General features: G+C 36.4%; 1 protein-coding gene and 2 long non-coding RNA genes across 7 annotated transcripts in view; 1 reads left to right on the top strand and 2 right to left on the bottom strand.

The window, feature by feature from the left end:
• Positions 1–23864, top strand: part of CEP128 (centrosomal protein 128) — a 382281-nt gene extending 358417 nt beyond the window's left edge. For 2 of the 4 annotated variants that reach the window (XM_014846721.3, XM_070514145.1), the window contains 3 exons: positions 142–255; positions 11679–11787; positions 19496–23864. In XM_014846721.3, coding sequence (XP_014702207.3) covers positions 142–255; positions 11679–11787; positions 19496–19623 — 351 coding nt within the window. In that variant the 3' untranslated portion in view covers positions 19624–23864. The remainder of the gene's footprint in view (positions 1–141; positions 256–11678; positions 11788–19495) is intronic. The other 2 variants (XM_070514144.1, XM_070514143.1) reach the window with 2 other exon arrangements.
• LOC123287192 (uncharacterized) overlaps positions 1–25799 on the bottom strand; it is a 73725-nt gene that overhangs the window by 29139 nt on the left and 18787 nt on the right. The gene's annotated exons all lie outside the window — the stretch shown is intronic.
• LOC139045718 (uncharacterized) lies at positions 14365–18660 on the bottom strand. Its single transcript, XR_011504718.1, has 3 exons — positions 17944–18660; positions 15267–15343; positions 14365–14559 (listed from the first exon to the last, which is right to left on the bottom strand). It is a non-coding gene; the product is annotated as an uncharacterized lncRNA (long non-coding RNA).

The raw sequence follows: 25799 nt of genomic DNA, 5'->3' as shown, positions 1-25799 counted from the left end.
TATCCTTGGGGACCTATGATTCCCCTATATATCTCTCTGAATGCCCTTAATTATTATCTACATATCAATACTTTCTTATTCTAATTTTGAGTACTGATTTTTCTTTCATCTACTAATTTAGAAACTTTGTTGTTTTTCCAGGATTCCTGCAGTTTATCTGAGAGAATTGATGGGAGATATTCTAAATACAGAGGTCACAGGGAATCTCTTCAGCAGCGCCGAGATGACACCAAGTACAGAATCAAAAGCTTCAAAGTAATGTCCTTTGTATACATTTTCAGTCCTTGAGCATTCATTATCCATGTTTATGGCTACAACCTTCTAAGCAGCCCCTGTAGGGTTTGCGTAAGGGTACTTGTAAAAAAAAAAAAAAAAGATATTCCTTGATATATGAAATGGATTTCCAATTTTGTGGCAGTAGAAAATAAAAAGCCAAAGATTGTGCCTACAACTTTTTACTTGGGAACTAATCTTTAAGTTTATGCCATGAATATGTTGTTTGTCTATGGGTATTGATGTTGCTTAAGAATCCTGAGCCAGGAAACCCTTAGTCTCTTGATTGGTCAAAGGCTTAGTGTGGATGGTTGCCCTCCTCTATGCTGAAGTCCCCAATAGGTCAAGTAACATGTAGTATTTTGTAAACTATTGTCTTGGCATTTACACTCATTCTTTTCCTGAGGATGTGAACTACTCCTTCAACTTATGGTTCATTAGTATGGAACCAACACAGGAGACTGGGAAAATTTGCTCATATCAACAAAAAGCTTACCATTCTCCAGACTCTCCCCAAGATCCACCTGGGGTGTAGGTGGTTTTAAACCCATTTGACCTTGCACAGTTATTATCCTAGAGCAGAGTTTCTCAACCTTGGCATTATTAACAAAGATAATTCTTTGCTGTAGAGACTGTCCTGTGCATTGTAGGATGTTTAGCAGCATCCCTAGAGTCTGCTCACCGGATGCCAGTAACATCCCCCATCCTGACTTGTGGCATCAAAAAATGTCTCCAGACACTGCCAAATGTCCCCTAGAGGGTAAAATTGCTCCCCATTGAGAACACTGACCTAGAGAGAATCCTTCTATATTCAAATGTACACTCCATGTCAATTTATGGGAAAACAAGCTAAAGGCTCTTCTGACATTTTTATATTCTTACAAACTTCAGTATGTATGAATATTCATTGCCGTGTATATACTCACTTGTTACAGCCAAATATAATTTCTAAGAAGCTTGTTCCCTCCTCTGAATGTAATTGGATAGAATGCTCAGTGGATATAAAAAGTGTTCATTTTCCTCCCTACCATGTTTAAAATCAGCACTCTCTTTCCCCCATCCCAAACAAAAACCTAACACAATTATGCCACATTATTGCTACCCTACTGTGAAGAGAGTGTCCTGGGACTTGGTGCTTTTGCACCTTTGCTTTTTATAGATGGACTTTATTGCCTCCAGTAGTGACCTTGTTGTCTCGTATGGAAAATTTGAAGTTCACTAAATTGTCTTTGAACATTCCCATCAGGTCCCATATCCTCAAGCATTTCTCTACCACTTAAAGGAGTGCCACCAGCCTTAAACAGAAGTTTGAGGCTTAGGCAACAGTAGCTGAAAATAATAACTGTTCATTATTGAGCATATATTAGGACAAACCACATGAGATTGCATTTTTTGTAGATGCATGCTTTATATGCATTATCTCATTTAATCCTCACAGCAACCCTGTCAGGTTGGCGCCATTATTTTTCCTCTTTTACCGTTGAAGAAAGCAAGGTTATAGAGCAAGTAAGTGGTTGAATCAGGATTAAAACCTAAATCTGCCTGGCTTCAGTAATCTATGTCCTTGACCACTAGGCTATCACAGTGTAAATTTGGACCTCATATGCCTTAATTTTTCTGGAAGTCACCAAACATAGGACTGTATTTTTAATATGTAAAAGTCAGTTGTCTCTAAAAAGACATAAACGCAATACATGCCTCTTAGTTCAACAGAGATCTAGATACAAACGAAACATTTAAAACATTATTTCCCAATACAGTGAGATTTAGTATCAGGTGAATCATTGCTATCTACTGGCACCCAAATTGCTATAAATCAGTGCAATTTATGTGACAGCATATGGCAAAGCTGTGAATGTGTAACATGTGCAGCAAGTAATCTCATTGGAGTTCTCCTTCAAATTACATTTGCAACTGAAGAGGAAATAAGGCCTGGCTTGTAAGTGAGGCCAACACTTAGCAAAATGCGAAATAAGTTTGAAGATTTTGCAGATAGGAGTGCAAGTATAGGAAAGAGTCACAAAGCACATTTTATGATAAGATTGTTCCACATTAATACTACTTAAACATTTTAAAACGTTGATCCATTTCAGTGATGAATTTCTAAACTATCACCACGTGTAACAGATGTCTGGCCTGAAATAATGCAGTAATCTAACGCAAAACTCATGAGAATATCACATTTTTTGTAGTCATTGGAGAGGAAAATGTGGGAGCACATTTTTGCCTGTTGTAGATACCAATGATCATTTGCTTATATGCTTTTTATGAAAACAATTTATTTAAAAAGACTGAGAGGCGAAGCAATTTCAAAAGTGTGAGCTCAGATGGGCAGTGAGAAAGTTGTTAATCATTTCTTGGCTTCATGGATAATCAGAAGAGCCACCTCTGGTTAATCATTGACACCCTGAAGAAAATGTTTCCAATAAGAGGCATTGGGACTCTTTCTATCAAGAGGGAAGGTGTCCCATATTGAAATGAAATAAGACATTATTTCAGTGCTATTAACTTCCCACAGATTTTGCTAGGATAGAGTTCAAAGAAAAGACACACTGCAGGGACTTGAATTCATTGGGTCCCCTGAAAACTGTGGTTCCAGAAAATCAATTACTATAAGATTCAGCTTAATTCAACAAACAGCTACCATATTGCAAAGCACTGTACTACCTTTTAGAGGGAGGGATGTGGGAGGTATAAAGATACAAAAGTCATGGTCTTCAAGGAGGGAATAATTATCTATTTGTCTTAATACTAATAGATAATTCTTGCACAGTTGTTTCAGAGCAGGAGCTGGCAAACTACCACCCATGGGCCAAATGTTGCCGGCCAACTGCTTTTGTAAATAAAGTTTTATTAGAATACAGCTACACTCATTTACTCACATGTTGTCTATGGCTGCTTTCACACTCAGCAGCAGAGTTGAGTAGCAGCAACATAAATTGTGTGGCTCAGAAAGCTTCATATACTTATTGTTTGGCCCTCTTTAGATGTTTGCCAATGCCTGGTGTAGAGAAAGGAGAAATTACCAATCTAGTCTTTCTTCCTTTGCACATATGGAAAATATTGCCTCTTCTTTATTTACCAATCAAATAAATACTGCCCAAGCTCTGTGGAAAGTCATAATAGTTATCTATTCATTCAGCAAATATTCATTGGTTATCAGCTGTGCACCAGGAACTTACTAGACACGTGGGACTCACATCAGTGAACAAAATAGAAGAGCCCTGCCTTTTTGGAACTTCCATTCTGATTATGGGACATTCATGTTTGTTGTTGTTTTTAAATATAACATTCAACAAACCTTTATTGAGTTTCCGCTGTATACAAGCACTCTTCTAGGGGCTAGAGAGAATGGCATAGTAAGAAAAATCATTACCAGCCTTAAGAATTCAAAGCCTTCGCACAAACAACTGTAGGGCAAAGTAGAAAGGGTTAAAGGCTGTACCAGAGCCCTCCATAAACTGCACTGGGATTTCTGAGGCTCCAAAGTCTTTTGAAGAGATGTCTGTGATGACAAGGTACAGGGAAGTGTTTTATCTGCATCTGCTTGGAAGAGGATCACTATTAGCATTACAGTTGTGGAGCCCTGACTGTATTACTGTTGACAGACAAATAACTGTTGGAATAGCAGAGCCATGTTGGCAACTGGCTTCTCTCGTGTTGTTGCTGATGTAGGAAGGCAGTGAGACATCCAGCATGACCACACTGCTGCTGGAGGGCAGCATTAGCAGGAAGTGTACAAGTCAGGTTCTCTTTCAATCCAAGCTAAAGTCATCACCTGCTGTTTACTCCCATGGCCATCACCAGGACAAAAATGATCAGATTTCTAGAAACCTATCGAGATTTTTCAGCAGGACCAACGTCCCAATTGCTGAGAGCATAATATAACATTGTACTAAGCTGACCAAGTTAACTGGACAAAGCCTGATCCAAAAGTTTATATTTAGAATTCAATTCAAAGCTGAATCTGACACGACATTTCCTCCATCGCTGTGTAGACAACAGAAGCATTTCACGGCCTCTCTTTCTTCAGGCCTAATTGGGTTTCTGTAGGACATACAGGCTTCCTTGCTGTCCCAGCTGTTTCAAATAGAACAGAATGTTCAAAAGTTAGCCAATAACACAGCATTGCTGATCTGAATTCACAGAGGAGCATGGTTTTGTCCAAGAAATCCCCATTTGCTACCTGCCCCTTTTGCTCTCTGCCCATACTAAATATATGGTCTTAATTAGCAGTAGATTTTTTAATAAAATCATAGAAGGCATGTTTTGTTCCCATCCTTCCTGCTCCTGAGAGGAAAATCATGATTTTCAACTTCTAGTTGAAGAGTTAGCATGCAAATTCTTTTTAAAGAAGCAGATGTTTTACAGGATAAGATGAGGTAGCTGAGGAAGTGTTGATAACGGCTTTCAGCACAGCTTACAAAGGCAGAGTTTGCCAATCCCTTTGTCATATTTGTTCAATGTAAGCATGTGTATGATATAAGTACGTGCTTTGCTCCTAGAAGCTGTTTCTCCCTCCTTGAATCTTGCCATGGTTTGTTTCTACTTTGCTCATAGCAATTAATGGCTGCTAGCACTTTCTCTCTTAGGTCAGCTATTTCTGTACATCTCTTAAATTTTCTACGATAGTAGCTTCTAAAACATGCTATGCGTAACTCCTGGTGTAATTCAAGATTGTAGGTGATTTTTATTTAATGACTATTAAAAACTATCACTAATGTATTATTCAGGTATTTTTACAAGTATTGCTTGGGAACAGTAGTGGCAACCATGGGGGAATTTGAGGGAGCTTTAACCGCATAATACCCCAGTTATCGCATTTATAACCATCTCTCTCCATGCTTTGATAAGAAATCATATGTAAACTGCTATGCAAATATAGCTCCATACTTTTCCCAACCCCAACCAGTTTGCCATCCTTTAAACCTCTTCTATATAGAGATTTAGGGTGCAAGACTAATCTTTAAGTTAACGTAAAAGAAAATGGTATAACTATAGGTGAATACTGAAATTTGGGACTTACTGTTCTACTGGATTGTGTGACTTTTGAGGGCAAACATTGTCTGCCTCATCTTTGACTCCAGAATACACCGTGAATGTACAATATATGTTAAATTGGTGATTAAACTTTTTTTTCCTAGTTTTCAACCTTTCTGGAATTCTAACAAAAATTTAATTGCTATTTTTCCAGTAATGCCTAGATGATACATCTGAAAGCTTGTAGGCAATCAAATCATGCTGAAATCTGAAGAGATTTTTATTCTTTTGAAGTGATCAAGACTAACTTGCCAGCCATAATATTTAACTAGTTGATTTCATCTTTCTCTTTAGAAGTTAAACAAAAGGTTGCCAAATGAGTTGGCATTTTTCTTGTTATATAAAATCTGAAAATAGCAGTGGATCAAAAGTGCTTGTTTACAAATCAACATGGGTACTTAGATAAGCACATTAGTTTTTTAACCTGCTTAAGCCCCACCCTACCAAACCCAGTTCCCTTAACAAGCCACGGGCTTTCACCCTTCCCAATAATTTACACAACAAGAGCATTAGGAAAGATTGTGAAGAAATTCACCTATAAAGATAACATTTTTCATAATCTCAAATTCAAAATTCTAGATACTAAGTACTAGGTACATAAGGAATGCCAATTGAATGTCCTAATAGTTTTTAATAAACATGTCATAGCATATTCATCCAAACAATTATTGTTACCTTTAAAATAGTCACTTTCAGAGAATAAGCATAGATTCCAATGAGGCACCACCCTTAAAATATCTTTGCATCTCTGCTTTGTTTCTTAAGTCGTGGCACATCCTTTTGAGTGTCCTTTTGTATGGCAAATTTTTATTTACTGTGAATATATTTGGTTTCTGAAAATGGATTAAAGTCATGTAGAGCCAAGTCTGAAATAGGTTAAAAAAAATGAGTACAATCCTTTTCATTGGTGAGTTTCTAGGAATATTAAATTTTATACAATAAAATATCAGTTGGATAAAAATACATTTATCAAATTGCCTGACTAGCACAGTATTTTTCTGAGTTTGTTCATCTGTAGATGAGTTTGGCTTTGGGTTTATAGTGTCGTGTAAATTTGGACCTCCTGTGGTAAAGATAGTTTGCATAGTTAGAAATACTGGTTGTTTAGTGGTTCCAATCAGATAGATTAGAATCGCAAAATATTAGTGCCAAGAGAACTTAGAGATGATCTGATCCAGTGTCTTCATTTTTTTATATGAAGAAACTGAGAAATTCAAGAGTGACAGTGTCCTATTTCCCAAGTTCCACCACAGCAAACTTTCATTTCTGCCTTTTGGTCAAGAAATGATTACATATTACCTCTATTGAGTTCCTAATGCAAATGGCACTGTGCTAGATTGTAGAATATTGGGATAGGTAGTTGGAAAGATAGAGACAATCAAAGCCTCACCCTCATGGAGGCTAAAAGCTACAGCAGCCATGCAGATTGAGATATGGAGGGCAGACATTAAGTAAACTGTTCAGATTGAACTTTCAAATAGGAATTAAGTTCACTGAGGAAGAGGTTAAGCTTTTTCCAGCACTGATGGAGAATTGGGAATTAAGAGTAGGGAAGAGATGGAGGGATGGTGCATTGTTAAGCAAGAGACAAATTCAGGAAAACATTTCTGCTACAGATTCAGAAACGCATAAGTATTTTTTCCTTCTCTCCAGGGGAAGGGTTGGATAAATTAAAATTTAAAAAAAAATTAAATGTATCATTTGTCTTATAAACTTTGAACTTAGAATATTCCTGAGAGAAAAATACTTGGTGGGCGTCATTAAATATTAATCATTAGAGATCAGTTTAGCAAAGAGATTTAGTCAGGTTGGAACAGCTTTTAAGAAACCAGTTACAATGTGGGTTATGAAAAAGAAGTGGAAGAAACCCAGGGAAAATATTAGAAAATGCAAGTCCCTTCACCCAGTGGAATTTTTGCAAGGAATTCTGGCTAACTGGCTTGTTGAGACTGAAGACAGCAATAAAAATAGGTCCTTGTGCTAAGGATATAAGAATTGGTAAAAAGCAAAAGCTAGGATTACTAAAATTGCAAAGAATCTTCCTTCTTAACCAATACTTTCCTTTTAATATTTAAGCATTCGGTTAAAAAATAGGAATTAGAAAGAAACATTCATCTTATGGTCACCTTGTAAAATTTGCTTATATAGAAATTCCACAAATTTTAATTTATATATTTATAAAATTATATTTATAAATTTACTTATAAATTTTATATTTATATCACTATATAATGGAGGACCTAAAGGTACTTTTTTCGTGTTCTGGTATGTTGATTGTTCAAAGGGATTGTGAAATATTTTTCTTTTAGAGTGTTCTTTTAGGGTTCATTTTATTAAACTTCAAGGTAATAATGTTGGAGGTCCTGACAATCTTTTGAAGACACAAAATGTTGGAACTTAAAGATATATTAGAATTAAACCTCCTCATTTTCTCTATATGAAAAGAAGAAATGTGACTGATTGAACAAGTCATCAATTTTAAAAGGAAGGGATAAGAATCCTAAATTTTATGTACCTATTAATAGAGTGTCAAAATATATGAAGCAAAAACTAATACAACTGTAAGAAAAAAAACAGACAAATCCATAATTATAGTTGGAGATTTCAACATTCCTCTGTCAGTAATTGATAAAACAGTAGGCAGAAAATCAGTAAGATATAGAATCCTTGAACAACTCTGTCAGCCAGCTAGACCTAACTGACACTTAGAGACCACAACCACTCCACCCCACAACACCTGATTGCACATATTTTCAAGTGCACATTGAACATTCTCCAAAATAGACTACATTCTGGGTAATAAAACAAATCTCAATATATTTAAGATGATTGAAATTATGCAACCATAGTAGAATGAAACTAGAAATCAATAACAGAAAGATATCTAGAAAATTCCCAAATATTTAGAAATTAAACAGCATACTTCTAAGTACCTATGGGTGAGTCAAGGTAGAAATATAAAGGATAATTCGAAAGTATTTTAACTATATGAGAATAAAACCACAATTTATCAAAATTTGTGGGAGGCAGCTAAGGCAATGCTTGGAAGGAAATTTATGACATTACATGTGTATGTGACAAAAAAAGAAAAATCTCAGATCGATAATCCAAGTTTGTACCTGGAAAACAAAGAGCAAATTAAACCTAAATTAAGTAAAAGGAAGGATGAAGAGCAGTGATCAGTGAAATAGAAAGCAGAAAAATAGGGAAAAAAAGGAAACCAAAACTGGGTTTTCTGAAAAGATCAATAAAATTTAAAAACCTCTACCCAGATTGATTAGGAAAATAAGGGAGAAGATAAAAATTGCCAATATTCAGACTGAAAGAAGGATATGACTAGAACTCCTATAGACATTAAATGGTAATTAGGAAATATGAACAACTCTGCCAATAAATTTGACAACTTAGATGAAATGGTTATAAATAAAGAGCCTTAAAATGTGTCACCCAGTAATTCTACTTCTCAGAATCTACGTTGTTGATAAATTAAAAATAGGGACAAAGCTTTATGCACCAAGATGTTTATCAAATTATTTATAATAGAAAAAAACTGAAATCAACCTTAAATTTCCAACAATAGGAGATCAGAAAAATAAACTATGGTATAACTATAATGATGATAATGATGATGATAGAGAAAATTATCATATATATAATGTTACATGAAAAAAGTAGGAAATGAAATTATCAACAAAGGGTGATCTCAGTATAAACAGATATTTATCAATAAGAACTAGAAAACGTAGATCCTTAAATTAGGCTAATAGGTTTTTTTTTTATTTTGTTGGATTAATTTTTTTCTTCTTAATATTTTCTGTATTTTCCAAATTATACCACATTTTAACTGTTACATGCCGACAAGTTGGTTTTATAATTAAAAATATAAATTGTTCTCTTTCTGTAAATAGAAAAGATATAATCTATGCTTTGATGCCAGTTGATTTTGTTTTACAAATTTAAAAACATGCTTTTGGAAAGAAGAGGATTTGTATATCTTTGTGTACTTCATCCTTCCTTTGGTCGGCACACATTGAGGCTGTCATTGCACCATCTGTTTCATGCAGCAAGACTCCCAGACCTACCTACATAGGTCCTCTCATTGTCTTTCTCAGTCTAGGTGTCATGGGCAAAAAATTATTTTTTTCTTCCGCTTATTGGCCCATAAGCATCAAAGCATCTTTTAGTCGGAAACCATTTATTATGCTTTTCTCTTTCATGCTTCATATAGAAACCATGATCAAATGTTCTAACATTGGTTGTGAACATAATTCTCCATTTGTGCATCTTCCAACTCTCCCCAGGCCTTTAGTGTTGCACATCTGAACTATAATAGCCAAGTCCATTCCCCTGCCTCTGGTTGCCCTGTATCAGCTCATTCTAAAATAGCTGTTGGAATACACTTGGGACACAATGTCCTTTCCTTTCCAGAGATCCTATAGTGAATGACTTCTAGTTTCTTATGAAATCCCTGTAATTAGTGAAAACTATAAATCATTTGGTTAAAAACCTCAGGGACTTCATCTTTTGGTACATGAGGACTAATGATCATGAACCGTCTGAGGGTTATGTCCATGCTTTTAGCTCAGAATAGTGGGCCTTTTACAAAAATATATAAATGTGTTCTTTTTGGCCTTTCTTTTGCATTTACATACATACTTATGTGACAAAGAAATAAAATATAAACTTGGTACTTAGTACAGAGAAGGACAACTAATTCATCAGACAGTCGTGTTACATAAGGCTTTACTGTATGTGGGGGCCACCTAACCTGAAGTTGTTTGTCTAGAATCTTGGGCACCATTCTTGATCCCTTCCTCTCCCTTGACCCCCCCAGTTATCCTCAATTACAGTCTTTTAATTGATTTTCTCACTTCAGCATTTGAGCCGCTGGAATCTATTTTCCTCACAGAGGCCAGAGCAATCTTTGAAAAATATAAATCAAAGCATGTCATTCCTCTCCTTAAAAGCCTTGACTGCTTTCTGATTGTACTTAAGAAAAACAAAATCTCAAATCTAAATCCCACTTCTGGATTTCACTGTAACCACTCCCCCCGTACTGGGTGTGCCTAAGCCATGGGGTCTTCCTTCAGTTCTTCAAACACACCAACTCTTTCTCACCTCAGCACCTCCACTCCAGTCTGGAACATCATTCCCTGACCACCCTCTCCTGCTGCCCCTTCTCTCCCACCTTCCCATCCTCCACCCTTAAGTTTTCGCCTGGCTGACTCATTGATTCATACTCAGCATTCAAATATTGCCTTAAACATCACCTCCCAGAGGGGCCTTCCCTGGACCTCAAATCTAAATGTAGGTCTTCCTATTTATTGCCTATTCTTCTTATAGCTCTTATCATAGTTTTAAATTAGATTGTGTTTTGTGTAGTTTGTTTAATGCCTTTCTCTCCTGCAAGCCTGAAGCTTTCATGACTATATACCCCAATGTTTTGTTTGCTCTTTGACCAGCACATAGTAGGTGCCCAATAAATAACTGTTGAATGAATGAGTGAAAGAAAGAAAAAACGAAGTATAATAAATAACTGGAAAACATTCAAGAGAAAAATTGCAATTTTACTGTTTATCAAAGAAAAATTATTAAAGCGTATATTTTTTAGTCTATTTAGTTAGTAAAATTATTTGAAGTTATAATTCCCATTTCCAGCTAAGATTTGGGGAAAAGGACACATTCATACATTGTATGAGGAGAGGGAACATTTCTGTATTCATTTTTGTTTATGTATTAAATATTTATTGAATGAGTAAGAGGATTAGTGTAATCATTATGGAAAGCAGTCTAGCTAAATGTATTTTAAAACGTCAAATTATTTTTATTGACCCAGTATTTCCAACTAAGAATTTGTCATAAGGAATAGTGCTAAATATGGAATAGGTCATATATTTAAGGATATTTCTCACAGTGTTATTTATAGGAGTAAAACATTGGAAACGCCCTAAATGCCCACTAAATTAATAACTGAGTAAAGCGTAGGATATCCACCAGATAGTATATGAGTAGCACATAAGCTAAAGGGTAGGATAATATAATGACTTCAAAAATATTTATAGTATTAATGTAAGCAGATGAAGAACACAAAGTTTTATAATAACGTTTACAGATTCTATCCACAGGAAAAAAAGACTGGAAAGAAATATGTCATGCCGTTGTAGCTATGGGTGATGTCCTTCTCTCTTTTTTTTTTTCATATTTTCTTTAAGAGTACATATTTTATTTTGTTCAAGTCTTATATTAAATTGTGGTATAACATAGCTTGTATATTGAGGTTCACTTTAATTTTCAGTACATTCTAATAAATCCCAATCCTTACATTTCATAATCATGGAACTGAAATTCTGTGCTTTCCATTTTAGGATGACAGAACCTTTGCGGAAAGTTCCCATGCTCATGGGTTAGGTCACTCATCCTCTTGGCAGGATCGCAGTCACTTCCTGTCCAGTCCACGATTTTCACACTTGAACTGTAAGTAATGAAGTCCTGAACCAGTTTTTAAATTGGATTTAAGAAAATGCAACTCATAGAAAGATTAAACTGTAAGGCCAGGACATGAAAGTTATATTCATGTTGTGAGTTTGAAAAAATTTTCATTATGAGTCGTACAAATAATGCCCCAAAAGTACATTTATTGTGTCACCAATTTACTAAAAAAAATATGGAATCCCTTCTTTTTGACCTTATACTTCTCAGAAAAACTTAAAATCAGTCACCCAAGGTAATAATCTTAATGAAGCAAATTTTGTGTGTGGTGACCATTAGTAACTGTGGATGAGGGGGTAATGGAAGTTAGATGGTATTATAATAAAATTCAAATCATCAAAAAGTGGAAACTCATTACATAGAACTATTCAGCAATACCTAATCTTGTGCAAAGATAAGGATACTAATACTATTACCGGCTAGATTTCATTCTGTGAGTATACTGTAAGTATTGATGAGATGTCATCAACATCAAGTGTGAGTCTGTTGACCCAGGCTACCATCTCCCACCATCTACTCCCTCTCCTTCTCTGCTATACTTATTCTTCAGTTTCAGTTTGCCTGTAATGTCCTTAAAGAAGCCTCCAGAATTTACAGTTTTAAGTATGGTTTCTGTTATGAGTGCCCACAATGCCTTACAACTTCACTTTAAAACATTTCTCAGAATAATTCTGGAGTTATTTGTTATTTGAGTGATTTTTTGTTTACTGATTCTTTTCTTCACCAAAGAGTGAATTCCATGATGATAGGAATGATGTCTGTTTTGTTCACCACTGTGTCCTTAGAATCCTCATAGTACTTGGCAAATACTAAAAGCCTATTTAATATTAGATGAATGATGATATGAGTTGTTTTTTTTAAGTCCACTTTCATCCAAACCATTGGGACTCAAATATTATTTAATGGAGTCTTATTTAGATAATCATTTAGCTCTTCAGTTTACCATGGGCATAGAGTTTGTCCATTAAATTTGACAACTCTGTCATTTAAAAAAGCTAGGTTGCTATAAAATAAAACACCAAAATAAGCCACAAGGAAGTAGGTCAAATCCAAAAGTGATAACTCTCTTTTTTGCTGATTTATATTCATGGATTCATTAAATAAATATGTATCAGTTTCTGATAAATAGTTTGGTTTTCATTATACCGTGATTATTTTATTCCAAAAGCTAAGCATTTTCTCTTTCCTGTCCTAAGCATTTTACCAAGTGATTTTATATCTGCATAAACCCTCTGCTATTCTAATCTGGCAGCTGCCCTTTAATATGGATCGTATCTCAAGTTGGTTTTGGTACCTTAGAATCTGATATATACGTAGGCTAAATTTTCTTATCTTTCATATTAAGTAATGGAAAAATTTCCTCAGGTCTGTTTGATGTATGTAAACATGGAGGGGGAGGGTAAGGATAGAGCACCATTAAACATCATAGTATCCCACCCAGTAAGATATTCAAGAGCCTGGAGATAAACAGCACCATGATATGAGCACAGAGGTCATTGTTCTACTGGTATTTTATTTTGCCATCGTGACTTTGGTAAGGCTCCCTAGAAAGACACCTCGAAGAAAGTGGTTAGAAGACTTTAAGGGGAAAACATCAAGATGTTTGGAATTTTATTTATTATTATGATAGGCAGTGAAAGAAAGTGTATTCAGTTTTCCACTCAGTAGCATTTCATGATCAGCAGTGGTCATTTCTCTAAGATGTTCCTCACAGGCAGCCATAGGTTTCTTTATAAATACACTGGCTCAAGAGGAAATAAGCATAGTAAAAAAATATCACTGAGAACATAATTTGGATAAGAAAATACTTATTATAGTCTAGATTGTAAGATCTGACTCAAAACTTTAGCTTAAAAAGTAAACCTGTTTATTTAATTTATTGATAAATTATTTGTTAATTCATAGCCTTATGTTTTACTACTCTTCTTTTTGACAACTTTGTTTTAGGACTTTCCTCCCACACCCGCCTCCATATTTTCAAGGATACTTTAAAAGATTTAAGCATAGCTACCTTATTGTTAATCATTTTAAGTGATCGAATTAAACTTTTTTCTAAAAATCATATTTGTTCTTATTTGCTTTTTTGATGAACCTTGAATTTTCTGTGCATTTTTCATAATGTGGTATTTTAGAATTGGATTAGGATCACTCTGAATACTTCCCATTTTCGTAGCACAATTTCAGCTTAGTTATAGAAATTGCCCTATAATTTTTCTTTAATCTCCCTTTATACCTCCAAAATTAAAAAGGAGAGATGTCAAGACCAACAAAGAGAAAAATAGAACCTATGGTAAATTGATAATACAAGGAACAGAAGGTGTCTTTAAAATATTCATTAATGCCCTCGGAGATCTAAGAGAAAATATTATTACATCCATTAAAAATAAGAGCAAGATGCTATGAAAAAGGAACACAGGATAAGAAGCCTCAGAAATGTAAAATATGATCAACTAGAAAGGTAGAAGAAGTTGAGAAAATCACAAAGAAAGGAGAAGAAAAAGAATGGAACAATAGGAGAGAAAATATAGGATGTTCAGAAAATCATTTCAAGAGGGACAATACCTGATTAGTGAGAGTCTTGGGATGAGAGAATAAGGAAAACAGAACAAAGGCCGGAAGTGGGCAGCTTACAAGGGCCCACCACACAAGGACGACCTGCTGCACAGCTGTCATCCTGATGTTTTTCTTCATCCTCTTCCTGTGTTGATGCCCGTATTTCTCAGATCCCATGCCTTTCTCTGCTTGTTTCAGTCCTTTCTTTTGTGGAAACACATTAAAGAAAGGGAGGTAAATGTTTTCAGTCTTTGTATTTCTGAAAAAGGATTTCTTCCGCTCACACTTGACTGAGATTTTGGCTGGCTATAAAATTCTAGTCGAAAATGATTTTCCTTCTGAAGCCATTGTACCATTGTCTTCCAAAATCCAGTACTGCTGTTGAAAAACCTTACGTCATTTTGTTTTGACACTCACTCCTTTGAAGTGACCTTCTCCACCACCACTACCCCCGACCCCAGCCCTGAGAACCTTTAGGATCTTATCTTTCACCCCAGTGAGTTTCGTGATGATATCCCCACCCCTACCATGGGTCTTGTTTCATTCACTTTTCTAGCTACTTGCTGGGTGGGCCCTTCTAACGTGGACATGCATGTTCCTGAGGTCTCTCACATTGAAGGAGGAGGGGAAAGATTTCATCAGGAAAATCTTTAAGAAATAAACAAACTCATAGATTATTTGATTCAGTTGAACACTTAGAAAAAAACTACTAATAGATGGCAGATCTAATTGAGCTATTGGAAACAATTAAGGATGGTCATAGAGAAACAGCAAATAAAAAACAGAAATAAAAACATTAGTCAATTAATAACTCCAGGGGAAAAAATGAGCAAGAAAAGAAACATTGTCGTAGTATACCTATTAGGTTGTGTAAGCCATATTTACGTAGTCATAATAATATAAATACTTACTATTGACATAACTAGGAGTTCAGATGTAGCTATTTTGGGAGGATGGAGCGAGGGTAAGTGGATGGGTGTGGATAAGTCTAAAAATGATAAATCAGAAAATAGCAATATAAGCTTTTTTTTTTTTTTTTTTTACAAAAATTGAAGTAAATACAGAAAATAAAGCTGAAAGAGTCGATTGTGGCTGACTCTGGGGAGTAGGACTGTGGGATTGGGAGGGATGGGGCAAGAGACTGCTGTCTTTCTTTGGAGCCCTTTGATGCTAGTTGATAGGTGTATGTACACTGACTAAAAAGTAATCTTATAAAAATAAAATGCTCCTAAGAAAACCCCAGCTTGTAAGTCTGACTAGCAAGGTTAGATTTTCTTGTTAACTTTTGAATGGAACATGAAAGCTGGAGGTTGGCGTTGAAAACAGCTTAGACCTGTATGAAGACATAAGGAGTAAATAAGCGTAGGTGCTGAGGCAGACCTGAGTTTATGAGCCCACAGAAGCGGCCCCTCCTTACTCAAGTTGGGGTTTGTACTGGATGAGGCCCTTTTGTCTGTGCTGGAGATGCGAAGGCATTCATTCTGCTGACTTAGGTGCCCTGTCAAACTGTGACCAAACTAAAGCGTTAGAATCACTGACCATGGAAAAAACAAAGGAAATGGGAAAATACTGCATAATTTGTGGTCTCTGAAATGATCCAGCATTAATGAAAGTTTGTTTTAAGTAGTAATTTGTGTCAGCTTTGTATAGTTCAGGTCAATTCAAGAAAAGGTAAATTCCTTCTGCCAGGAAGAAGGGAAGAAATGTATAAATTGTAAGTTTATATTACCATTGGAAATAGAAACACAGAAATCCATTATTTAGAGCCATGATTACTACCAAATTTATCCTGGCTGGCTAGAAGTTATGGCCGTGGTTCAGGACACTCTTTTAGAAGTCTTGGATTCCATTACCTTCAGCCTGTAGACAGTGGGGGCTTAGTAAGAGAAACTCATAATGCCAGCTTTTGAAACTGTCATTTTTACTTTTTATAAGTACTGACTGACCACTAGTCTCCATGTATAGCTCCTTTTAGGCTAAAGGAACACAACTCCAGGACAGGGCCTTCACTCCTGGGGCCGGGACCAGACTGGAACTGAGTGAGGTCTGCAGTAATCTGATGACTTCTCGAAATCTTGAGTCCTTTGAGATTAAAATGCTTAATGTTTGTGGAGTTGGTATCTCTAAACTAAATTTTAAAAATAAATGCAGATTGCAAATTTTCTGTAATTCTAAAACTGTTGTAAATAGTGTTTATTAAAATAAATGAATACGTAATCCCAAAAAGAAAGGACTGTGATTTTTCATGGGCGCAAAGTGTTATCTAAGGATTATTATGGGAGCTGGAATGAATTTTACATGTTAATTTAACTTGATATTTTCAGAAAAGCAAATCAATGAACGTTACTAAAAAGAACTTTATTTCACTTCCTCACCTCAGTTTACATTGCTATTAAAAGAAAAGTTAGTATTCTCAATTTGTGTTTTGAGGTGCCTTTAGAAGGAGTTTAAGTCCCTCGGATGAAAAATAATTTACCAACGGCAAGAATAGCACACTCTTTTCACTTCTGTGTTATACTTAGGGTTCACCTGGCTAACTGTGAATAGATGCTTCATATGTAGTCTGTCCTCAAAATTGTAGAATAAAATGCCAAAGATTTATGGCAATAAAAACATTGGGGAGCCAGCCCTGTGGTTAAAGTTCAGCACTCTCACTGCTTCAGTGGCCTGGGTTCATTTCCTGGTCGCAGAACACCACCACACGTCTGTCTCTTGCCTTGATGTGGTGGTGCCCCACATAGAAGAACTAGAAGGGATTATAACTAGGTTATACAACCATGTACTGGGGCTTTGAGGAGAAAAAAAAGAGAAAGACTGGCAAAAGATTATTAGCTCAGGGCGAATCCTTCCCTGCAAAACAAAAACAAAAACATTGAGGTACTGATAAGGTAAAAAAAAAAAAAGTTTCTTGTCCGTGAAAGGATTTATTTATTCCATGAACCCACAACCTTTCTGTCTCTCCATTGTATAGGTTCATTTTATGTGATAGTGATTTCTTTTTTTTTTTTTTTAAAGATTGGCACCTGAGCTAACAACTTGCCAATCTTTTTTTTTTGCTTTTTCTCCCCAAATCCCCCCAGTAGATAGTTGTATACTTTTAGTTGTGGGTCCTTCTAGTTGTGGCATGTGGGATGCCGCCTCAACGTGGCCCGATGCATGGTGCCCAGGATCCGAACTGGCAAAACCCTGGGCCGCCGAAGTGGAGCGCGCCAACTTAACCACTCAGCCACGGGGCTGGCCCCCGTGATTTCTTTTTTGACTCTCTTTTCACTGACCAATTAGGTGCCAGATAATTTTAAATAATTGAGTTCTGATTGTTGCAATTTGACAAGGTACTCTCTAGACACTTTCTAGAAAGCAGCTAGAAAATCCCAATTGACTCTGTCTTAAAATCCCCCAAGTACGTTCACTTGTTCAAGCAGTATTTGCTAAGAGGCTATGCACAAGACTGTCTGTTTGGCTCTGGAGGAAACAGTAATGAGCAAGATAGAATAGGTCACGTCATGTCATGGAAAACAAGTGGTAAGCAAGTAAACAAATAATTTAAAATGGTGATTGGTGCTATAAAGGTGAAATGATAAAAGGTACCTGGAACAGGACTGCTACTGTAGATACCTTTCTGAGGAGGTTACAAATGAGCTGAAACCTGAATGCAAGAAGAACCAGCTGAGTTAAAATTGGGTAGGAAGAGATGTCCTGATACAAGGAGCAGTAAGTGCAAAGGCCCCAGAGAAGAAAGTGGTATGGTCTTTTAGAGAGATGGAACAGTGAGTGAGTGAGTGAGAATAAATGAGTAAGAGACTGAGTGAGCGTGAATGAGTAAGAGAGTGAGTGAGTGAGAGAATGAATAAGAGTGAGTGATAATGAATGAGAGTGAGTGAGAGAGTGAGTGAGAGTGAATAAGTGAGAGTATTAATGAGGAAGAGAATGAGTGAGAGTGAATGAATGAGTGAGAGTGGATGAGTGAGAGAGAGTGAGACGGTGAGAATGAATGAGAAAGTAAGTAAGAGTGAATGAGTGAGAGTGAGTGAGTGAATGAGTAAGACAGTGAGTGAGAAAGTGAGTGATAGTGAATGAGAGAGAGCGAGTGAAAGAGAGGGAGAGTGAATGAGTGAGAGTGAGTGTGAATGAGTGAGAGAGTGAGAGTGAATGAGTGAGAGAGTGAGAGTGAATGAGTGAGAGAGTGAGAGTGAGTGAGAGGATGAGAGTAAATTAGTGAGAGGGTGAGAATGAATGTGTGAGAGGGTGAGTAAGAGTGAATGAGTGAGAGAATGAGTGAGAGAGAGCGAGCATAGGAGATGAGGTCCCGGTGGAGCCTTTTCAGCCACAGTCAGATGTTTGGACTTTATTCCAAGTTCACTGGGAAGCCATTGGTGGGATGGGGGTGAGGGGGTTATGCAGGAGAGTAACATCATCCGATTTACCTTCTAGAAAGATAATTCTGGTTGTGGTGTGGAGAAGGGGGCAAGAGGAAAACAAAAAAAGACAATGGTGGCTTGGACTGGGGTGATGGTAGAGGAGATAGTGTGAAGCAGATGCCTTAGGTGAATCTGGGAAGTAGAATCATGAGAACTTACTCTTAAACTGGATGGGTGGAGCAGGTTGGACAAAGGAAGGAAAGAACCAAGGTTTGAGAAACTGGGTGGATGAATATGTCATTTTCTAAGATGGAGAAGAGTAAGGGATGGGCGGGTATCAGACATTAGAAATCCGGTGGAAAGATTTCACATAGATAGCTGGATATAGATGTCTGGAGCTCAGCAGAGAGGTTAGAAGTAGTAGAACAGTAAACCTAGGTTCCGGATCTGGCCCCAGTTTCCTTTTGCATAACAAAGGATTCTGTAAAGAGAAGACCCTTAAGATTTCTCCTTCCAGAATTCTGTGTGTGCTTTCTACCATTATATATGACCAAGCACACCTCTTCCACTCTCACATACTCTTCAAATCCCCCCCAAAAAATAAAAATTAAATTATAGATGTGTTGCTGAAAATATACGACACAGATTATGTTTATTCCTACATGATGGTCCATGTAAAGTTTACAGAAAACTGGATCAAACACAGTGATTACTTACAATTTTGTCAACCCAGGGATTATATTCATCTAGGTTTATTTTTCTCTTTTCTCTTACCTTGGCAGCATTTACCAAAAGATCTGTTGCTCCAGATTCCCCTTCGATCAAGGAAGATGCCACAAGTTTACTTACGGATGGAACAAGTCCACAATCCAAAACGGAGGAATACGAAAGCAAAAAAAGCAAAATGTAATTAATTGCTTTACGTGAATGTTTTACAAATAATAGCCTATCCTTGCTGCAATTTGGCCCAGATTATCTATCAGCCATATCCGAAGCTTCTGCTCTTCAGCGTTGCCAAATATGGACTAAAATAACAATACAGTTGATCTTTGTAAATGATATAAGTTAAAACAATCAAAGTAATATCAGCTCATGAATGACATGCAGCTAACTTACTGACAACTTAACACCAGCAGAGAAAGAGTGATATTTTTCACTTTGCATTTTCCTTTTTCAGGGGTGGTCAGTCACATTTTTCCAACCAAAATTTGGATTTGTAATTGAGGTCTTTCAAAAATTACTGGCTTTCTAGAAAGGAGGAAAATGAGTTCCCCCTGAGGCAGAAGTTACCAGCACTTTAGAGTCAGAGAGTGTTTATGTACCACTGATTTTTTTAAAATGCTTTCTCCCTAAATTATCATGTGTTGTAACATGTCATGGAGATATGCACATATAATATTAGACAGTCCACTTTATAAATGCTCAGGATTGTTACATCCATCATCTCAGCAGTTTATTACTACCTGTAGTATCTTAAAATTATTTCCAATCATCCATTTTTTACAGCAATAAAGGATTTACAAATGCTATCTGAATTGTAGAGCATGGTAAAGAATTCATAGCACAATTTATTTATTTGTCTTTTTGTGGCCAAATGTCCCACTGTGGTTACTTCAGTCATATCCTGCATCATCTTTGCTTCACTCTGATCAAAATCATACTACCAAACTCCTGTGTCCGGGAGATTTACTCTGCAAGAGTTCTTGTATAAGTTGATACTATCGATCTACTTTGAGCATTTTAGCCTTTCTCAGCATCAGTGTCTGTAAGAACTTATCCTCTACATGCTGATCTACCAGTGGAGAAAGATTTCTATTAAATGCTAGATTATAGTAAACATCCAGAAACTGAATCCCACTGGCCATGATGGAAATATCCTGCACAGGGACAAGGACAATAAAACAATACCTTCATAATGTGCATTACATTTTGTCTTTGTTAAAGTATATTTGCTTGTTGGATTTCTCATATTTCATAAAGATGCTTCTATTACCATTCAAGATATGTTTTCCTAACTTACCATATTTTTAAAGTGCAGCAGAAGAAATGGCACTCTATTTCTCTGAATTTGAATGCAACTGTTACTACAGAAGAAGGAGATGTTTTATATCAAAAAATTACATAATAGCAGTCGACATAACCTCTGAGAGTACAGCCATGTATTTTATCATTTGTTCATTCCAATTACCTTTTATGAGTTCCTACTATAGGCCAGTCAGTGTGCTAGGCAGGAAAAAAGAGACAGGAAAAAACAGGTGTGCATGTCCAAAAGTGTGTTCGGCATTAGGAATTACATGAAAAAGAAGTGACGTGTTCAGGCTAGTAGAAATTGTGAATTAGACAACATTAAACAGGTTTGGTTTGGTTTTGTCTAACCTCAGGACTTCAAGCTGTTAATGTGCTAATGAGCTCTATGAGGTTTTAGTGAGAGTAGCCCTGTATGAAGGAGCGGCTCACAATCCTGGTGTTCCACATGACCTATATCACTCTATAGTAATGTTTGGGGTATTGAGAAATTATGTCAGTATTTGCATTGATGTTTTGACCAACACCATAATATTTTATTTCTTTGGATCTAAATGACTTAAATCCTACAGATAAAGGTTAGTTTAACAGCCTTTCCTTTAGTGTGTTAGTAGGAACTTCATACAGTCCATTCTATTTAATAGGAACTAATCTAAACCATTTTTAGCACATCTGTGGTCATTAGAAAATTACATCAGGCCAGTAAGACATGAAAGTTTAAGGTAACTCAGATTATTTACTTGGCAAACCCTTGAAAACATATTAGCTGATGGTTTTATAACAGAATGGAGAAGAATCTTATGAAAGACCTTTTTCAAATCTGAAAAAAAACAAGACCATTATATCATATTATTGAAAGCCCTATGCTACTGTTGGATGAATGAAGGTGTCGGACTTTAAATATGGAACACACAAGAACTTCAAAGGCAAAGTCAACTTTTTGTGAGCAACAATTTTGTCAAAATTCCTTGGCCCTCTGTGTATATGGAATTAAATCCAAGGACTTGTGTCCTCTGAGGATTTTTCCTATCTCTTGCAGTCACCATAAGCTTGAGTTGGAAATCAGGAGGAATGCTAAGGAACACTAATAGTTTGATTTGTTCATATTAAAGCCAGCAACTGTTTTTCCTTTACTCACCCTTTTGGCAGGATAGCATGTGATATCAGCCCCATTTGAGTTGTGGCCGGTCAGCCATATTGCTTATAGCACTAGGACATTGGAAGGGATAAACCTTATTCTTGCGGTGGGCCTGGTCCAAGACTTAATTTGAATATTGACCTTTTTGGTTTAATAATTTTGATTCTTCTGGCCATCTTTCTCCCTAAACACACTAAACTTCCATTGAAGTTACTGAAGGCCACAGAGGCGAGAAACACAGCTGGGAGAAATCTGGCTTGATGTTTTTCCCATTGGCTCAGGTCATTATTATTTCCTTCACTTGTGTCTGATTTGAAGGTTGGAAACTAGTTGGTTATATAACATCTTATGCATCCAGTTTCCCAGAACCCAACTTACTTTCTTATTGTGATAGTTTACACATTTTTACTAATAAGGAGATAAAATCTATAGCTTAACAAAATAGTGCACATAGGGCATTTGGATTTAAAGGTTACATGGAGAGAAAGTGCCTAGCTACTTAGCTAAGAAAACAAGCCTATTTTTCTTTTTGTTCTCATTTCAACTATGTTAAATGCATTTTCCATTTTGAGGCTCAAGTCAGTGGTATGTAAAGTGTATTTAGAGTCACAGTAATTGTTACATTTTCTCTAATCTGTATTGAATCTTATAGTTAACAAATATTATTTTAAGTGAGACCAAGTTCGTATATATAATTAGATAGTATATTTACTTAGCAAACCCCTTTTTAGAAGGGGTAAATATCTCAATTTGTTTTACTCAGGATTTGTATTATGAACCCAACTACACATCATATGGTAGTCAAGAATATGAATGATCATTAAGGAAGTTACTCCTTTTCCAGGATTCTTACACCCCCTCCTCAAACCAACTGTCCCAGTATTTTCTCTCAGTTTAAAACAAAACGAAACAGAAAATTTGTGATTTTCATGGCCTTCAAATGAGGAAGCTGTCCTCACGAAAGCATCTGGTTTTCTTGGATCAAAACTAAACCATGAACCTTAAGCTGGAAAGAGAATTTGAGAAAGTTTGTATATAAAGGCATTTCGTGCACCAAAGTATGATATAAAAATAGTTACATCTTTCAACTTTTAAGTTCTCAAATGTTTAGCAATGAAAACATATCAGCTTAGCCCTATTTGAGAAAAGAAATTTAAACCATCAAAGATTCCATTTCGTTTCATTTCCGTACAAAACACGACACATCTAATTTAAGGCTAGAAGAAATGCTTACATCTAGAAGCAGAACCTTAGATTCCAAGCCCCCAAACAAATTGCAGGGAAGTCTCCCTTGCTTTTGATTAGTAACAAAGTAAACCAAGCTGCTCTGCTCTGGTGAAACCAGCCCAACTTTCAAGTTCTAACCTCATCTGCCCCCATTTTAGCCTCTTCTGCTCTATCCATGCCTATACCCACAACCTACCTAAATCTTTACCCCACCCAAGTCACTCTTAGTGTTCTACCAGGTGCACGCCTACTGTTGATCTCTGAAGTCTAGTAACTCAACAGCCCTCAATAAAGGGGCAGACTGAGGTTTGTAGCACCTGCATTTCTTTCAGGACCAGCCAGTTTGACTACTCACATGGTTGAAACCCTAGGAATACTTCTGTGGCTGGGTATTATCTTTTCTTCTATAACACAGCTTGACTCTGATGTGGTACAAAGCCATGTGACAACTCTGGATGTGCACTTGCTGCCTTGCCCTCTGTGGGAATATAGTAGATTTCTAAACATAGCAGCATGTTAGTTCCCTTTCAAGAGGATAGTTGAAACAATGTATAATCTGATGACCTCTACCTTTCAACATGTAGAACCTTGTGGCTTTGAGCATATAGGCAGGAAGGTGAAAAAAAAAATGTTACTATAGTCAAAATAGAGCCATACAACGTTTATCACAATAGAATAATAATTATAACAATAACTTGCTATGTTTTAAGAAATTGGAGTTGCACAATTGCTATTCCCTAGAATAAATGCACTGGTTTCTCAAACTGTCAGATGCTGGACTTTCATGCCCAGACTGTCTTCTGTCATCTCTCCATAGATCCCCACGACTTGGCACACTTTAATTTTTCATTCTTCACTAAAGCATTTTGACTGGCATTATTTAAATGAAAATGAAAGTTAAAATTTATCCTTAAATATTCGACCTCTGTGTCATCTTAGCTGTATACTTTACTGGAAATAACAGATCAGAATACTGGCTCGAAGCAATATTTTTTTAAACAAAATTAGTGGATATTAAACTACCAACAGTTCAGATGTTATAATTTAAAAGTAAGAAAATATCTTATTCTGAGGGAAAGGAGTATATTATATGCTCATTAGTTAGTCACTAATTGACAGTCTCCTTTAAATTCTGATTTAATATTTTCTTAAAATCATACTTTTTTTTAAAAGAAAAGGATAAGTCTAACTTTTACAGTATCAATTTTTCCATAAAATTACAGTTTCCTTTTGTTTTTTTCTTAGAAATTTTTCAATTTACAGTCAGGTGTATTTTTGAGTCACTGAAGCCATGAGGAGTTCAAATGGCTTTTAAAAGCCCAAAACACTTGGCCAAAATGTAAAAACATGTACTTCAAGATAGTGCATCTCTCTTTGTTGTTGAAATACTATATTTCAATTGGAAGTGTCTCTCTTGCATTTCTTTCTCTGGCATCCACAGTCATTTCCTCAAGGATCTTTGGAAGCAATTTTGTGTCTTTTATTTGGGCCAGCCTGTGGACTGGAGTCATGCTCACTTGACCTGTGCATGTATGCCAAGACATCAGGATGATGGCGACTGTAGAGTTAGTAGGATTAATACATGAAGCACGTTACTTTTCTCATGATGTGGGCCGGTCTCTAACCAGGTGTGAAAGTCTTCTGTTGGTAAAACAATATGGTTACTCTTCATCCTTGTGTGAAGGTGCACGGCTATTTTTTAGTGCCATCTTTATATGTACTTCATATTTCAAGAGAATCAATATCACCTTCTTTGCCTTAAAGCCAAAAGAGCAATTCCCAAAATGTGTCACTTTGCATTAAAATCTAAATTTCTAATACATCTCCTTTACAAGCTTTTTTTTCTTTTCAGTTCTTGAAGCCAGCGATTATCAGATCATACTGCATAATTCTTATTCAGTGTTATCCCTAGGGTAGTGGTAATGCTAGTTTAGATTTTGTTTGTCCATTGTTGCTGAGCACTTAGCTGGATAAGGGAATGAAGGATAGCAGGAGTTCTGTAAGATGATATGAACACAGAGGAAGCTGGGTTGCCTTCAACAACACACACTTTAGACTGTTTGCTTGAAAGAAAAAACTGCAGTAGCAGTCCATCCTCTATCTGATGCAGGGCCCTGGAAAGCAGCATTGTGAGAAGTCCTGTTGAACTTGTGCACCGTCAAGTCGTATTTCTGATGAATGTTGCACTCATCCTTAATGAGTGCTTGCTGACAGTTTGGATCTCGATGCAAAGTAGACTCCTTTCAGATATTTTTCAGTCTGAGGGCCCTGTGCTTGTCTGTCATTTTGGATTTTCATTTTATTTATGCTATCATTAAGCCCACCGTGAGTGAAGATAACAGGCTTGATTTATGGCTTAGCATTTTTAAAACTTCGCATCATACTGACCCTCAAGCTGTCAGTTACCAGGAGTCAAGCAGCCATGGCAGCAAAGCCATCTAACATGGTGGCTTTGGGGAGGTTGGGCTGTTAAAAGAAGTTTGGAGAAACCTAAGGATTTTTGTCTTTTTTTTTCCCTGAGCTGAATAAAATAGATACATCAGTTCTAACAAGGCACTTCCTGCCCAGAGTCACTGGCAGAGCAGCCTGCTCCCAACAGCTGCAAGCTTGAGAGACCTCATGCTGCTGGCCAAGGTTCATTCTGTGCTTTGACTAAGACCACAGTCAATAAAGCCAATGTGTACCGTGGAAAGAGT

The sequence above is a fragment of the Equus asinus genome, chromosome 7 (assembly GCF_041296235.1).
Source record: "Equus asinus isolate D_3611 breed Donkey chromosome 7, EquAss-T2T_v2, whole genome shotgun sequence".
NCBI lineage: Eukaryota > Metazoa > Chordata > Mammalia > Perissodactyla > Equidae > Equus > Equus asinus.
This window is presented reverse-complemented; position numbering and strand designations above follow the sequence as displayed.